This window comes from Dipodomys ordii, unplaced genomic scaffold (assembly GCF_000151885.1).
Source record: "Dipodomys ordii isolate 6190 unplaced genomic scaffold, Dord_2.0 Scaffold21, whole genome shotgun sequence".
NCBI classification, from domain to species: domain Eukaryota; kingdom Metazoa; phylum Chordata; class Mammalia; order Rodentia; family Heteromyidae; genus Dipodomys; species Dipodomys ordii.
The window spans coordinates 8786583-8805037 of NW_012267237.1; the positions used below are offsets into that span (position 1 = coordinate 8786583).

General features: G+C 40.1%; 1 protein-coding gene across 1 annotated transcript in view; it reads right to left on the reverse strand.

Annotated features, from left to right (window-relative positions):
• Positions 1 to 9574: 9574 nt before the first annotated feature.
• The window catches only part of Dnah5 (dynein, axonemal, heavy chain 5), a 197962-nt gene continuing 189081 nt past the window's right edge, over positions 9575 to 18455 (reverse strand). Inside the window, exon 80 of the mRNA XM_013013842.1 lies at positions 9575 to 9822. Coding sequence (XP_012869296.1) covers positions 9671 to 9822 — 152 coding nt within the window. The 3' untranslated portion in view covers positions 9575 to 9670. The remainder of the gene's footprint in view (positions 9823 to 18455) is intronic.

Consider the following 18455-nt stretch of genomic DNA (forward strand, 5'->3'; position numbering starts at 1 on the left):
AGGAAGGAAGGAAGGAAGGAAGGAAGGAAGGAAGGAAGGAAGGAAGGAAAGGAGGGAGAGAAAGGTGTGCATAGCTTTTCCCTTTGGGATGTTAAGAAGCTGCAGTGTTCCTTGAAGGGTTAAAGAAACAGAAAACCACGTGATGTAAGAAAAGGAAGCCCTAGCCTCACTTATGGTTTCTATGGCTAGGATAATCCTAAATTACATCTCCATGTCTTAGAATAATGAACTGTATTTAGAATAATAAATAGCACACATCTTAGCCACCTGAAGCCACTGTCTTATGATTGTAGTTTGCTCAATTTCAACTTGATCGTGTGTTCTCCCCAGCACAGAACTGGGAGCATAGAACCCACCCCACCAAAGAACTATGATTGTTGAGTTTGTCTCCTACTCACTCAATTCTAATAGGAGATGATTTTCCTCTCCTGGTTCTTTTTGCCTTTAACCTATTACACTCAAATATATCCTTCCCCAAGCTTCTACCTGGGAGACTCTCCTCATCAGTCACACTGAAATTCTTTATCTGTGTGGCTGTCAAGGATGTGATCTGAATGGAAACCAGGGCCCTCTCAGGCCTCACCCCTTGTCTGGTGATGATCACATGATATGTAAATGGTCTACATACCCCCTTCAGAGGTAGAGTCTGCCCTAGTGTATGAAAAGCAAGGCCAAACTACCTAACAAACTCACTTTCAATACAAAACCATTGATGGGATAGATAGATAGGAAAGAAAAAGAAGCAATATATAAGCAAAAGAAATCGGGAGTAACTATAATAATCCCAAGGCAAGTAATATTGAAAAAAGGAATATTACTGAGGATAAAGGAACTCCAGGCACTGGTGACTCACACCTGTGATCTGAGCTACTCAAGAAGACAAGATCTGGGAAAACAAGGTTTAAAGACAGTCCAGGCAGAACAGTTCATGAGAATATATCTCCACTCAACCAGGAAAATGCCAACCTGGAGGCATACTTCAAGTAGTAAAGCACCAGCAAAGCAAGGCAGCCAATCAAGCACAAGGCCCTGAGTTCAAACCCCAATAAAAGAGAGACAGAGAGAGAAAATTACACGATAAGTACCTTAAAATTCCACACACACACACACACACACACACACACACACATAGTGCCATTACAGAAGCACGAATAGCATCTGGAATCTTTCTAGAAATTCAGTTGCAGGTCCTACCACTGAATTGAAAATTAAGGTCATGTGAATCAGAAATTTGAATTTATAATAAGATTCCCCACATGATATGAGTACATGTTAAATTCCAAACACTGATCTAATAGGATATACTTCATTTCTTATTTTTTTAAAAAAACAAGCACTCAGGTAGTTTGCATAGTAGTTGAATAGACATTGTCAGTTTAGTTCTTCCAAAAAGCAACAGAATTCAGGAGAAATATTAGATAATACAAATTTGGCAACAGGATAATACATAGAGGTGACTGTATTATGAGAAGCATTCTAATGTTACTTTCTAAAACATACATTTTACCACCTCATCTCTCTAGTTATATAATTCCTTTAGGTTTTCCTTATCATACTTTTTGTACATCTTTTCTTTTTTTATTGTGAAAATACTGTACAGAGAGGTTATAATTACATGGGCAAGATAGTGAGTACATTTCTTATCAAGCATTGTAGCCTCCTCCTTTGTTTACCCTTCCCATCCCATCCTCCCCCTAGCTCCCCCCACAATCCTCCCCCCTCCCCGCCCCCGCACCAAAGTTGTAAAGTTTGTTTTCGACATAACGACTTTTTTGTACATCTTTTCTACTGATGATGTTTTGAACAACACAACTAGCCTGTATTTTAAGATAGTGGCTCCCAAACCTGTCTGGCTTCACGGGACATGCTGGTCCCGTCCGAGGTACTCGGCTTGGATCAGACTGTGGAAGGACAAGGATTTGTTTTAAGTTCTCCAATGATTCTAATGTACAGTTATAGCTAAGAACTTTTCTTAACTATTTAAGTAGCCTGCATTGATAGTTCAGGGAGTTCGATAGTTTTATAGATTCATACAGTATAGTTTGAACAAGTTCACATACTCTGTTATATTCTGTGAACTGCCCTGTCTCCTACTCCCCCTTGTCCAACAGTGTTTTGTGAGTTTGTTTATGCTATATTCATATATCTCGAGGTGGATTGGTACCGATATGTATGTGTCTGTGTGGATATATAAATACAGATACATTATTACATATACACACATATCTATGTGTACACATGTGTGCAGATATGTGACATATACATCACATACTCTGATCTTCTTTACTCTCGATCTTCTGTATCCTCTCTTTCTGATTCTCCCCAGAGAGTCCCACTTTTACATGTATGTCTTATTATTATCACCCTCATTATAGGTATATTACATATACAACCAAAACATGAAATATTTGTCATTTTGAGCTTGGCCTAACTTGCTCAAAATGATCACCTCCAGTTTCATGCATTTTCCTGTAAAATAACATATTTCATTCTTCTTTAGAGTAGTATTAGGAGATAGATTATAGAGAGATAGATGGATATAGATCAATATAAGTAATGGTGACACATATCACCACTCCACACTGAGGTCAAGTTCATCAGTGAAGTGAATTTCTTATCTTATAGGTACTAATAATCAGTTCAATCATGAATTCTGCTTTGTTTCTGCAAAAGACTATTGACAAGACATTTAGTATGACAAAAGTTGGTTAGAAAAAGCAAACAAGAATAAACCAAAGACAGATAGATACTTTACTGATTTTTTTGGGGGGGTCCAGTCGTGGGGCCTGAACTCTTGTCCTGGGTGCTGTCCCTCAGCTCTTCAGCTCAAGGCTAGTGCTCTACCACTTGAGCTACAAGGCCACTTGCGGCTTTTTTTCTTTTTGCTTATGAGATGCTGAGGAATCGAACCCAGAGCCTCATGCATGCAAGGCAAGCGCTCTACCACTGAGCTACCTTCCCAGCCCACTTTACTGATTTTTTTAGTTAATGCTCAAATGTCTGATTTCTAAGATAACCAAAGTATTTTTTTCTCAAGAATATGATTCAGTTCACCTGGATCATATTTTTCAAAGCCTCTCATTGTGTTCCACTTGGATAACTTTAGTATCAGTGCAGACGAATAATGCATCAGTGCATATGAAATGCAAGTGAAGCAACTGGTGATGCTCCTGAAAAACTCAAACCATTTTCACTGGTGGTTAGAGTGGCAAAAAGTTCCATTAATACAGGCAAATATTTTTAAATGATCAAATATTAACATGTTTTATAAGCTCCTTTGCGACAGGTGTCCTGGGCTTTGCTTTAAATACTTGCATAAATAAATTATGAAGGATGCATCACAGCTGATTGCAGTGAGCAAGAGAAGGAAGGTCAGGAGTGAAGGAAGATAAAACTGCTCTCTGCTGAGGAGGGGCACTCGCATCAGCCACAAGCACAGGCTGTGATTCATAATCCTTCATCCATCACTCCTATCTGTGACTTTTCAGGCAGTCTCTTTGGTGTCTTTCATCACTTTTAGTCTTTCTCCCTTCTCAGCTCGTAGGAATGAATAGTCTATGTGGCCTTATTAAAACGGACTTTTGCACAAAGTATTGAAGAAAAGTTAATTGGCTTTCGAAGTAAATCAGTTTTGCACTGCACTTGGTGTGAATGCTGTGCGTATTAGCCTAAGTGAAGAACTAAATGAAGAAAGGTATTATGGTAATCATAAACATTACTGGAGCAGGGCAAAGCATCATGCTGCGCATACGTCTTGGCTGTACTCACACGACACACAGCAAGGAGCAAATAATGTATTGCCCAATGAAAAACACCATTTGGCATGCAAATTAAAGAGAGGACAAGGCTCCCAATCTTGGCTCTAAACCCACCCAACATAAACTAAAACTTGGAAACAATGAAGCGTGCCTATAAATCCAGAGCTCTGGAAAAACTAAATGGAGTCCTAAATCAGAGAAGTCACGAAGAGAGTGTGGAAGGCATACTCATTAGCCAGATGCGGACTGGCTTTCTGGATGTGTCTGGGAAGGAGTTGCTGATAGGACTTTCAGGAAATGAAATCCTTTAAGACATTGCGTTAGGCCATCATACTGTTGGCATCTTAAAATTTCATAACACGGGGGATAAGGAAGTCTTTCAGTTAATAGAAGTATTTGAGTTTCAGCTTAGGACTTCATGCTTGCTAGGCAGGCCCTTGCCTGACGGGTTCTAACCCTTCTTGCTCTGGTTATTTCGTAGGTAGATTCTCAATTTTTTGCACAGGGTAGGGCTCAGAATATAATCCCCACATTTATGCTTCTTGTCACACCTGCGATGACAGCTACGCAGCATCAGGCCCAGCCTTTTCTACACCCAGGAAGTTTCTTGAACTCGGTTTGTGTGTGTGTGCATGCCTGCCGGCCTGCCTGCCCATCCTGGGGCTTAAACTCAGGGCCTGGGCGCTGCCCTGAGCTTTCTTTGCTCAAGGTTATACTCTATCACTTGAGCCACAGTGCCACTTCCAACATTTTTGAGTAGTTTATTGGAGATAAGAGTCTCCCAGCCTTTCCTGCCCGGGCTGGCCTCAAACCTAGATCCTTAGTCTCAGCCTCCTGAGTAGCCAGGATTACAGGCCCTCCACCAGCATGTGGAGGTTTCACAGCCTACCTTCTCAATCTCTACCTCCCAAGTCGCTGGGATGACCAGCGTGAGACATCAGCACCCAGTAGAAGTCATTATTTTTAAGATTCATTTGAGATCAGGTAGGGCAATGATTAATAAGAAAAGCCAAATGGTGTCTGAGGAAAAGTGATCTGCAGCTTCTTACCTGCTACAGCCTGCCACTCAGGCCACTCTCTTCAGCCCTGTGTCTTGCCTTGTCTCTGTATTTTTACTTCTCAAGCAACGTGAGTAGGATTCTGTTCACTTAGCTGCCCAGATCTATGATTTTCCAGGCTAAAGATAGGAACCAAAATTCCTCTGTGGTATAGATTAAACAAGCTATACGTTGTAATATTTCATTAATGGAGTTGATTTTAAGTACAGAACAGAACAAGTCTCTGAAGATAAATAAAAACATGTTTGTGGGTTTTTCTCCTACACCAAATCACATTTCTGGTTGTCAAACTGACCTTGAAGTCTCCTTCATTGGAGTTATTTATAGGCAAGCAATAATCACCTGCTGGGTACAGTAGAGGCTGGTCAGTGGGCCAAAATGCATTCATTTCAAGAATTCTATCAGACTCCCTCAAGTTTTCAAAACCCTCTAGTTTGTTTATTGGTTTTGCAAGGCATTCACTCAGTCTGGAAGACCATATTGTGCCTATAAGTGCATCATTTCTCTACACTTAAGAGGAAGTATACCAATGCACTGGCAGACATTACTGATCAACAGTAATTAGATATACAACGTAACTTTTAAAGTCTCTCCCATCACTGGCACACACACAAAAAAGATCAAAGCTGCATAAACAATTACAGAGCTCATTAAGGCTATATAGTGCATTGAAGATTTGTGTGTGGGGGTGTTGTCTAAAGAGAAAAATGTTCATACATATCTGTTTATTATTGTTATCATTGCCAAAGTTTTTAGTGAATTTTCAGAAACTATATTCACCTTTCACACTTATATAATACTGAAACTCCAAGCAAAAAAAATATTGATAATGACATTATTGGTATTGAATGTTTATTAGAGGGTAAATTCTGAGAAGCCATTTAACTATAAAATCAGTGGTTGTCTCATCATATCTCCTTATGAGTTCTCTACTGTGTAATTTTCCCATTGCAAACAGCATTTAACACTCCTCATTTCAATCCTTAGAAACTGCATTTCCTCACCTAACAAGATATAATATGTCATCGACAAAGACTTCTGGCTCTTTCCTGTAATCTTAACTTACTCAGGAGGCTGCGATCTGAGGATTGCAGGAAAGTCCTTGAGACTGTTATCTCCAGTCAACCATCAGAAAACTGTAAGTGGATCTGTGGCTCAAAATGGTAGAGTGCTAGCCTTGAGCAAAAATTGCTCAAGGACAGCACCCGGGCTCTGAGTTCAAGCCTCACAACTGACCAAAAAACAAAAAAAACAAAAAGACCTCTGAATCGCTCTGCTGCAGCCCAGGCTGACCTGTTACTCTTCCTTCAGACCCCCTCTAGCGAATAGGAAGGAGACCTCAAGACTGTGGCTATTAGCTATTTCTTTCTCCTTCAGATCTAAATGACATTCGTATCATCTGTTCAGAACTGTCTTTCTCAAGGCCGAATCCAATTAGACCTCTGCAGGCACACAGCATCCAGGGTAGAGCTGCTGCTCACAGACACCTGGGCCAGGGTTCCTCACAGTCCCCTGGAGGTCACACGGTCTCGCTGAGTTGATTCAATGTTTGCCAAAGACCCCTGAAAAGAAGCTCAGAGACGACAGAGGCGTAAATGAAGTGGCCACACACAAGGCATAAAAGGGTAGTTCTTTATGAAGCAAATCTTTCCCTTTGTCTCAGTTCCAGAAGGGACCTTTTTGCACAGAAAGGGAGCAGCTATGGGAGACAGAAAGGAAAGAGAGAATGAGAGAAAAGATAGACAGGGCTATGCAGCAGCAGCCCCAGATCACATTCTGTGACACATTCTGTGTCCTTAGTTAAAGTACATGGTTCCTGGGGGTGTGACTATTGATACATCAATTCTTAGATGGCAAAGACACTAGGATCAATCCCCAGAACTACAGAATAAGAATAAAGATAAATGGCAACATGCCTGTTCATCTGTGACTCACAGGGAACACTGTCATCCTATTATTCGTACTTATGGACTCTGGCATTTTCCTTCATAGTGCTTACCTCACAGTCTTAATACCATTTTCCTTTTTTATATATCTTATGTGGTCATTTGTACATAGCTATTGAGCTTTTTTCCTCATCTGCTAAGATTATCCTAGATGTATACTAATTATTACAAATAAGGGAAACTGTGGTATTTAATGTTTCTTTGGGCCTGGCTTACTTCATTTAATATAATTTTTCCAAGTCCTTCCATTTCCTTACAAATGGAACACTGTCATTCTTTCTGATGGAAGCATAGAATTCCATTGTATGTGTATATATATAGATATATGTATATCTATATCTATATATCTATATATATATTCTTGATCCATTCATCTACTGAGCATCATCTGGGTTGGTTCCATATCTTGGCTATGGTAAACAATACTGCAATAAACATAGTTGTGCTGGTAACTTTAGTGTGACCTTGTTTGTGGTCATTTGGATAAATGCCCGGAAGTGGAATTTCTTGGTCATAGTGGGATTGCTGGGTAATAGGGAAGCTCTATGTAGAGTCTTTTGAGGAACCTCCATACTGCTTTCCAGAGTGGCTAAACAAGTCTACACTCCCACCAACAGGGCATTAGCACTCCCTTTGGCCACATCCCCTCCAGCTAGAATGGCTATAATGAAGAAATCTAATACCATTTTCTTTACATCTTATGTCTGCCATGTTGTATGCTCTGAAACAGAGAATTCCATGTAATGACATACCTGAATGATTGCTTGTTTTCTGCATGTATGCCTCTGAGATAAATTCTGTAAGATCAGTCACCATGACACCACAGCTTTCACCATTATACCACCAGTGCAGCAGAATGCCTGACAGGCAGGAGATGGGAGATAAAGCTACAATAAATGAGTACTGAGAACGATGTAGAAAAAAAACCCAGCTCCTCTATCACTCAGCAATGGTTGCAGTCGATTTTCTCACACACAAAGTAGTCAGGCACTCTCTGTCACCCAGCAAATTTAACCAATCTGTCTCTCTTTGCCTATCTGATTAAGGAGAAGGCTCAGTGCCCCTCAGTGGAAGCTGCTGGAGTGGAGCAGAAAATGCTAAGCAGGCCTCATGAGGAAGCATTCCTTGTTGAATTCATTCCTTGAAATTTCCAGTTGTTCCCATGGTATTCTTTTCTACTTTGATTTGCCGAGACCTCCATGTACATATTAACAGGTGAGCACCACAGTTAGATGAATTGTCCATTCACATTTGATAAAAATACATTTTGGAAAGTCTTTTTTTCTCTAGATGTATAAGGGCAATTTTCTTCCTTTCTAATAAATAAGAATGCAGATACAGGAATTTGCTAACAATTCTTTATTAATTTGTATCACATTCACATGTTCATTATTTGTTGTTCAAAAGAAAACTGTTGCTATATCACAATTCTCATGAGTAAATGGGCATGTCAGTCCATACTATAAGAAGCTGTTCAAATGAACACAGTATCATCCAAGCATCTCATAAACTTCTCAAGATGAACTCTCACCACAGTTAGCATAAAATGCTATCAATTAGACTGAAGCCATGGAGAAGGGCCAGCAACTGTCTTCCCCCTGTTAGTAACATCTCAAACAAAAACCTTTATTACAGGAATAGCTAAACAGACCTTGAGCTAATCAAACATGCGTAAACCACAATTCTAACTTAATACTGTCCTAATTTGTTACTAAATAGATTGTATAAAAGTACATAACTTATAATCAGAACTTAAAAGCAGGTGAAAAGTTCCTTAGGTCTTTTTTATCAGTTAATAAAAGCCCTTATGAAATAATCCCTACATACTTTCTAAATATTTTCTTCCAATCACTAAATTTTTCAAGAGAGCTACACTCCTCCCCATACTATAATACCTCTTACCATTTTCCCATGTTATTAATTTTTGTTTACATGGTCACCTGCAAATTCATTATATAGTTGCAATCACATTGTAACCCAATATTTCATAAACTATCACCTTGTCATTTCCAGATAAGGAAATCAATCTTCAGTGTCATGTTACTTATTTGCCTAATACCTCCTAATTCCCATTAGCATGGCTTTGTTATTGAGCAATTATTATTAGTTTTAGGACTCCCATTGTTTCTGCTATTAAATATAACTTTATGTAACACTTGTATCCAGTCTTCTACAATGATGTAGATAAAATAAGAATGAAAGTACAAGAAAGTCTGTCCATCTACTTCACTCTTAAAAAATGGACCAAGCACATTGCCCTAACAATTTGTATATGTATTCATTTTAGAAGCATTACACTATATGAGTTTATTAGTCTTCATTATTGGTATGGACATAAATTTGTATCTCATTATTAAGGAAAAGTGGGATTGAACATTATTCTGCATGTTTATTCTACAGGTTCACAAGAGTTGTCTTTTGATGTTCTTAACCTATTCTTCACCCTGTTTTTGCTTTTCAAAAGATCTGAATGTTTTCTAGAAGGGCCTGAAAGCAATGCTCTTGTAATGTGACCTAAATGCAAAAGTCAGTGGAAGCAAAACCAACACAGGCTGACGGAGTTTCCCGAGAGAACTCCGCAGCCCCAGACCAGCATGAATGAAGAATTCCTTCAAGGAAAAGACTGTCTGTTTAACCAAGTCAGTCTTCAGAGGGAAATAAGAACATGCACTATGAGAAGCTGGAGAGCCATACTTCCTTAGGAAGTTGTAAACATTCCATTTAAATCACTTAAGATAATCGTTTTTTGAGAAACACAGAGGTGGGCCACTAGAAATGAACAGGTAAACTGTAAGCATTGGACTGGGAGAGTACACACGTTCCCCTGCTACCCAGCACTCCTAGAGACATACAGGCAGGCAGACAGGGAGCTTGTGTTTTCCAAAGAACCTCAGGGTACAGGCCCACGTTACTTGACATCACAGAGAAGGGCCACTCCCCGGAGCACCCAGTGCTCTGGGGCCTGAGCTGTCCTCAGGTCCACAGCTGCGATGTAGTTCAAATCCGTGCGAACTGGCTTCTTGTAGATGGGGCAGGAATAAAACCGAGGATCTCTTAAGGCTACAAAAGAATTCATGAGAGAAAAGATCGACATAAATTTCTAGTAAGCATCTCAGCAAAGAGCTAGATACATTTCTAAGACGCATCTCAGAGATGGTGCCAAGCCAAGCTATGCACCCCTTCCAAAGGTCATTTCAAAGGAAAATGGGTTTGGTAAGGTGAAGGAACTTCCAGAGGTCACACAGTTCCTACACTGGGGTTGACACTGTCACACTACCTATGAAAATACACCCACCTATGCTTAGACTGAGCCAACTGACCCCTTGCCTTATGATCTTGATAATCACCCCTCTTCCCACGATTCTGCTCTTTTCTACCAGTCATTCAACATTCCCTTCTGCTGGTTCTCTTTGATTTCCCCTTCACATATTCTCTCCATCTTTTACCACTACGCCTGGCCTTTGGCACAAGTAGCCTGCCACTTGTAATCACACATCCAGCATTACTCTGTCAGTAACATCACCATCATCATCATTATTATTATCATCATTTAAAAATCTCATCTTCAACCTTCTGTGCCACAGACCACATCCCCCCCTTAAATCACACGTCCTGTGGCGCAAACCCCGTGTTCTGAGTTCCCTTTGGAGTAGAAAGCCAAAATGTGTAGGATGCAGAGAGAAATGCATCTAGGGAAAGCATTAGTGGAGTTCCCCAAGGCTCCATTCTCCTATTCAGGAATGGCAGAGTTGCAGTGGTTTCCAAACCACAGACACCATGAAAGACGACAACCTGTGTCGGTCTGTCCTCTGATACTCAGCCTCACCACAGTCTCTCTCCACACTTGACAAGCTGATGGTCACAGATGTGAGTCTGTGGGGCATTAAACTTGCACCATTGTGCAGAATCTCCCTAAGAAAATAAGTAAACACATGCAAATACTCAGTTGGTTCTGAAAGGAGTCTAACTTGGAGTAGCATGAGAACTTAAGCTTTGTTAGCTTCTTGTGAAAACGACTTTGTTCACAATAGTTTTTCCTGACTTCCACCTCTTGGGGCAGTGTAGTCTTTTACTGTCTCTTCCAGATTACAGAATTTATAAAGACAGATAGTTATGTGTGCATATAACCTTGCATCATTCTGTGAGGAAGCCAATATAATATTAATTTTTAAATAATCTTGGTATACTAATGAATTGAAATTATATAATATAGAAGTAAGATGAAGACTTCGCTTTGGTGAATGAGTGTAATAAAACTAGGCACTGAAACCCAGAAACAATCTTAATATAGAGGAATGAGTGAACACATTGCCAAAAACTAATATGTTCAATAATTTAACTATCTTTCATATCAAATTACAAAAGCAAAGCATATCAAAAGCATATCTTTCATATCAAATTACAAAAGCAAAGCATATCACTATTTGACTTTATAGCAGAACTTTAGTTCTGCTATGTCACATTTTTAACCCACAATAAATGCAATTACTTCGATTGGGAGAAGTTAACATTTGACCACAATAGGAGATAGAAGTTTCAATATCAATGAGTATTCTAAAGTAGTGATTCTTAATCAGAGGTAGCTCTACTCTCAGGGAATGCTGGCCAACATCTGGGGATATTTTGGGCTATACCAACTGTGGGCCTGACTTATGTATAGGGGGTAGAAGCCAGGAATAGTGCTACACAATCGTTTTCCAAACCAAAAATATCAATAGACAAAAATAAGCGAGCTAGTAGGTAGGACAAATCAGCTACATATGTTTAAAGGCTTAGGACTCCAGAAAGAGGAACAAAGAAAAGAAGTTATAAAACCTTTTGCGTGAACTCTACAATTTAGGTTTAAAAAAAACATAATAAAATACCTGGGAGGATTTTATTGTCTAGCTATGCAGCTTCCCTGTCTATTCTCCATTTTTATCCACACACTCATACACATTAGGTACATTCTTTCCAATATCCACAATAACCATGTTACAATCTCTATATGGTAACCAAATCTTTCCTTTATTTGACCTCCTTGCTACTAATACCTTATACATTCTTATAAATGTCATTTTTTATCTTAAAAACTCATGTGCTTTGCTGGGCACTGGTGGCTCACACCTGTAGTCTTAGCTACTCAGAAGTCTAAGATGTGAGGATCACAGTTCGAAGCCAGCCAGGGCAGGAAGCCCACCAGAAGTGGGGGTGGGTCGAAAGTGGTAAAGTATTAGCCTTAAGCAAAACACAGCTCAGGGATAGAGCTCAGGCCCTGAGTTCAAGCCTCACAAATGACAAAAAAGTTATTTAAAGTATTAGTAACAATCATACAATTATTTATGATACACCTGCTACATGCTCAAAGTTGTCATTTGTATTCTCTCAACAGCTCTGTGATGGTTACTATTACTAAGTCACTTTACTGATTGGAAAATTGAAACACAACATTATATATTATACGTTATATATGTTATATATATTATATACTTATATATAATATATGATATGCAACATGATATATTTATATCTTAATAGATGAGATAATATATATGATGATGTAATGTGATATGATACTATATTATAATGTAGAGTGCATCAACCCTGGCCCAGACAGACTCAAAGCCCATTGTGCTCTCAAGTTCTACAGTACTAGAAATCTGCTATGCATGGACACCTCTATATCTTTGCAGGAAAAAATGAAAATAAAGTATCTGAGTTCAATCAGTGGCATATTTGAGATTCTATCAAAGCCACTTTGCAAATACTAGGGTCAAATAACCAGAAAAGCAACCCTGTGATCTCTGGCTCTGGCTCACAGTCTTTTATTGGTAAATAGAGAGTAAGAACCCTGAGCCTGCAGTGGGAGACAAGGGGGCCTAGAGTGCAAGCCCCACCCTCAAGGGCAGAGGCTTCACTACCTCTCAAGGCTTCTGTCACTGGTGCCTGGGAAATCCACAGCCAGGCTATCAGGGAGCACTCCCCCTTGTAAGGTCATCTGAGTTTCTGCTTCATCCCAGATTATCCAAGAGAGCTCCCTCATTACAGGGTCTGCCACTGAGCACTAACCACAGAAGTCCCCGAGGTCTGCATGCACCCACCACAGGCAAATGTGCTTACAATGACAGCTTTGCCGAGCAGTAACCGGGAATCATTCACGAACGTCTCCCAACTTTAATTTCCCCACCTTCAAAACGGAGATGACAAACTTTACAGTGGCTGCAATGTGTCAATGAGCTAGTGTGTGTGAATGTGTAGTATAATGTAACAGTAGCATGTCTGGGATGTAGTAGATGCTTAGATAGGTTATGTGCTCATTTTCTTCTCCTTCCACCTGCACATATAGATGATTTACATTCTCCTGAAACAGATTCCCCAGAATTCTGTTCCCCATGACCTTGTCAGCGATTCAGACTTTTATGCTGGGAGTGGACTGACTGCCGTGGAGCTCAGAAGAGGGGACGGTGGCCGTCCAGTCACCTTATGTGTCTCTCCCCTCCCCTCCCCCTCCCCATGATGGCACGTCGTGGATTGGAGTCAGAGGGCATTCTGAGGAACATGTCTCCCTAGCACAAAATAACCTATGAGCTCCAGAGGCCCCGAGACCCCTCCTGCAGTCGAGTTGGTGACCAGAGATCCTCAGGTTTCACCCCATCCTCCCAAACTCTCCCATCAATGTTTTCCCAGTGGCTCTTTCCAGCTGTTTCCCTGAAGTTCATTTAGAAACATTACCCCATCCATACAGTCACTCTGTAAAAAGATTAACCTTTCCTGTATTTGACTCTTTTCAGCTTCCTTTCAAAACAGAGGATCCTGAGTTTGTGTTAGTGATGTTCATCTCAATGAACTTAGTAAAATTTGAGTATTTCGCTATGATGTCCTTGTGAGAAATGAGAATTTTTTAAATTAGTAGTAGATCACTCCAATCACTCCATTTCTGAGCTAAAAGAAGTATTTAGATATCCGTTTTAACTACTCCTATATGTAAATTTCAATAATGAATTGGCATGAAGTGAGAAATCACTCTTCGTATTCATGTAAAAGCTATTACCCTAAGAATTCTAGTTTTTAAATGTAGTACTTGGGCTGTCTTTTGGTCACTAATGATGCTGCACCTATTCATCTCAATTAGAGCCCTATTCTGCTATCAAAATTAAGTGAAAATTAAATGGATAGCATGAAAATAGTAACAGGAATGTTAATTTCCTATCACTAAGCAAACATTTATTTAACAATGAAACAGTTTAGCAAGACAAGTCTCCACCATCTCTAACTAAAACCAGCAAAGAATAAATAACCAAAGCTGTTCTTTTTTTAAAATACCTTCAAATTGGTTCCCTTTTCCTTTGCTTATTTTATTTCCTCATTTCCCCAGTGCTAATGAGTATCATCTCCGACTAATGCTCAGAAGGATGGGTAGCACTGTGTGATAATAATCTGTTCTTAAATAATAAAGGATCACCTGTATTTTGAAATTATTACTGTGTTACTCCCATGCTGAGATGTCCGACGTCAAGTTACCTTGGATTTCTAAAGCTCTGTCACAAGCAAATAAAAGTAACACCTAACTTGATGGAAGAAAGGTTTTTCTTTCATTTGATAAGAAACATTTTCATGATATGTTGACTACAGGCCACATCATAAAGCAAAATGTCTAAAAGACTGAAGACTTTTGGCTCAAAGAACATTTGACTACAATTTCTATAAAACTACTACTCTAAGGACTTGACACCAACCTAAGAAGTAAAACTTACCTAGCCACAGTCAGCATATTTGCCTAGGTTTAACTTACCTAGCCACAGTCAGTATATTTGTCTAGGTTTAAATATCCATTCATTCATTCAGATTCAGCTAAAAAAAAAGTTATTAAGCCACCCCATGCACTGAGCAGTGGACAGCGGCTGAGATCTCCCTTCACAGACTCCTCCATCCTGTAGACTGGTGCTCTCCTACAATCTCCTCAGCATGATCTCTTCTGGTCAGGTGTCTCTAATAAATTAAACAGATCACATAGACAGGGTGCAGAATCTACCCACAAAGTGTTCTCAGTAAATGTTAGCTCTCTCTTCCAACCACTGTCCCATCCCCATCTTCTGCTTGAAGAAACTCCTTCATGTGGAAGTTTTCTTGCTCATTAAATACCACTGACATCCAAATTGCCTAAACTGAGCTTGTCTTCTAAATCCCACATCTGGACTTTGGGGATGAGCCAGCACAGCAGAAGAGGCCTGAATCGAGAGTCACATAAAGTTAAGTCTGACATCCCATCTCTAAGCAAGAGGCTTATAGTTAATAAACTTCCTGAAAACTGCAATCTTCTTCAGCAATAAAGGTAAAATATGAAGAAGCACAATAACCTTTCCAGGTCATCATAGGAGAAAACAAGGTTGAAGCTATAGTGTTATAGCTCAGAAACAGAGCACTTCCCTAGCAAGATCAAGACCTTGGGTTGGATTACCAGCACTATGGGGGGTGGGGGAGAGGAAACTGTCACTCTGAGGGTTTAAAGAAAGGCTTGGTACACACCACAAATCAAAAAGAAAAGTGAGGGGTTTTTTCTATCTTGTTTTGTTATAGTTTTTGATCAGAGTCTACAAAGCAACTCATCTGCATTTAATAAGGGCACCTCCACATGGCTGTTCACAAGCAGGTGGAGACTGGTGTCCCCCTGAAAGGCATTCTCCTTCGCTAGTGTTCTCCAGCCAAAGAGAACTGGATTTGCACCAATGGATTGAAGAACAAGTTCAAACTCCCCCTGCCCCAGGGTAGGCATTAAACTAGAGCCTAGGAGTAGACTGTGGAAATGTGAACTTTCTAGGACCCAACAAATCGATGATGCAGTTCAAGGTCCCCATCCTCCTCCCAAACTCTACAAGATGACATGAATAGCAAGCCCTAGCAAATTACCAGCCATAATAAGTACATCCATCTCATTCTTCTATAATCGGAACATGGGTCATGTTCCCCCAGAATGGTGGAGCAGAATTAAACACAATGAGGGCTGACACAGCAGAGGCCAGACTTTTAGTTCAGCTCTGACAGAGCTCTACTTCTGGGTAGATCCCTCACATGAAAAACTAGTGGTAGGAAAAGCTTCACTTAGGATGACAAACAAAGGCACCTCCTGATGAGGTGGGAGTCTTCCACTCAAGGTCATAGCCCATTCACACTTGATGTAGATGAGAAGCCCAAATACTTTAAGCCATTTCCAACTCTCTCCCTCTCTCTAATCTAATAGAGGACACCAAGTCTTCTCTATGTCCCAGCTACCACTCATTGCCACCACATTCCTGTCCACTTCCACTCCATCTTTTCTTCGTTGCCTCAGTTCTTTATCATTTGTCAAATTGCTCCAATAGTCCTTTCTGGGCTCTCTGTCTCTCAGAAAGTCCTCTGGACTGTCTAGTCTGGGAACTGACCTTCCATGACCATGTGGTCATGACACTCTCTGGGACTACAAAACCTGGAGATTTTGGCCACATCCTTTATAGTGGAATGCACTCTCCTTCACCATCCAGTCACACACACCATACTGAAGCCCTTGCTGATCATGTCCATCCATGGTCCCTGCCAGTCACACACACCATACTGAAGCCCTTGCTGATCGTGTCCATCCATGGTCCCTGCCAGTCACACACATCATATTGAAGCCCTTGCTGATCGTGCCCATCCATGGTCCCTGCCAGTCACACACACCATACTGAAGCCCTTGCTGATCATGTCCATCTATGGTCCCTGCCAGTCACACACACCATACTGAAGCCCTTGCTGATCGTGCCCATCCGTGGTCCCTGCCAGTCACACACACCATACTGAAGCCCTTGCTGATTGTGCCCTGAATGTACTGTGCGCTGACACTCACTCTTTCACTTCTCTACCCTTGCCTTTCATCCTCTTCTCACCGGCATTCACTCACTTTCTCGTCCTCAAACACTGCACACCATTGCTGCCTGATGCTCCCACATTCTCTCTGTGCTTCTGGATATTGCACAATCCTATTCTATCACTTGGATTCAGTTCAATTATTCTCCTCAATGAACTCCGACATTATCGTATGCAGGCATGTGTTTAACTAGACGCAAGTCACTCATCTTCCATTGTAAAACAAGAACTGTGAAATCGGGGTGTTCATTTAGACATCATCCTCACTATTCACAGTAGGTTGTCCCATGAAATGACCATGAACATGAATCAACAAATACTGAGCCATTGGTCTGATGGAGAATACAAGGTTAGCTTCCTGCAAGTCTCTTCTTGCAAGACCACTGAACCATAGTCATCAACTATTCAATACAAAACTTTGTTTGATGTGTTTGTATTTAACAACACATTTGAATATGCATTGTTGATTGATTAATATTGAATTTGCAGCAATTACCACTGTAACTCATACGTGAAGTAAGTCCAGACAACATACACATTTTCTCCATAGCTTCCCTGTGCCCTAAGCACTATACTGGGGGAACTCATCTTAAATAGAAAAAGTGCAAAAAGAAATGAATGAATAAATGAAAACACATCAGTGCAATCAGAAAAGGACACTCTTTCACAGCATAAGAAGTAAAGGGAAAAGGTAGAGAGAGCATCACTGAGTTTAGCCAAGTTGGAAACATGTTTTGGGCAGCTTGAAAGTCTTGCCTTTCCATGAAAGTCTATGAATGTCTGTGAGTATTAATATGAGGATCACAAGGAAACTTTAGCATGTAGTCAAATTCACAAATGCAAAAGCAGAAGGATCTGACCAGAGTGTCTTCTTGCATGGCTATCTTCCCTCTGTTTTATGACTGAGCTCCATGAGAATGGAGGGTCTGCCTATTATATTCGCAGTGTCCCGCCCAGCTCTCGATCAAAGTCTGGCAGATGGTCAGCACCACATAAATAGTCACTGAATGACCAGAAAAAGCACCGAGTAAAATCTTTGCTTAAATCTTAATCACACACATTCCCATCTGTACCTCAAAAGTGATCTCCTCTACCCTCCCAGGAATAGTTATATCTTCCATCTAGGGTCCCTAAAGCCACTTGAACATGTCTCTATCATAACATGTATTCAATTATATTTTAATTATTTGTCTACTTATTGGTTTTGCTCACTAGACTAAGCATCCCTAGGGGAAGGATTTGATTAATAATTACCTTTGTATCCCAGCAGTAAAGTTCGTGGATGGTATATATTAAGTAGTCAGCAAACGCTTGCTTAAAAAATGTTTGCAGTTAATAAACTATTTTCCCCTGATTTTAGTTTCCAAATCTGGATTATCATCCTCTAAAAAGAAATCATTTTATGACTTTACTTGTTGAAAAAAAATCACTGTGCTTCTATTGTTAAATCTGTACATCCTTATATCCACTATCATGACCTACTCTAAAGTTAAGGGTTACACTTCTAAAATGAAGGGCAGTACCTAATACTCAGTGGTTGTTGAGGAAGAAGTAGCTGAGTAGAAATAGCAGAAAATTCCAGGAAACATAAGGACAATTATGGAAAATAGTTTAAATATTTTAATCTAATCGAAAGAGTTTAGTAATGTGTGTGCTTCATGGAAGTGGTCTTCTATTCATAGGCTGAAAGAGAAACCCATTATTTTATTCTTAGCTATAAGATTAAGCCAAATACCCCTGATTTCAATCTTGACTTCACAACCTGACTCAAACCCCCAAGCTGGTATAGCCACTATCTCCTAGTAAGCCCTTTACAGGCATGCCTATTTCTC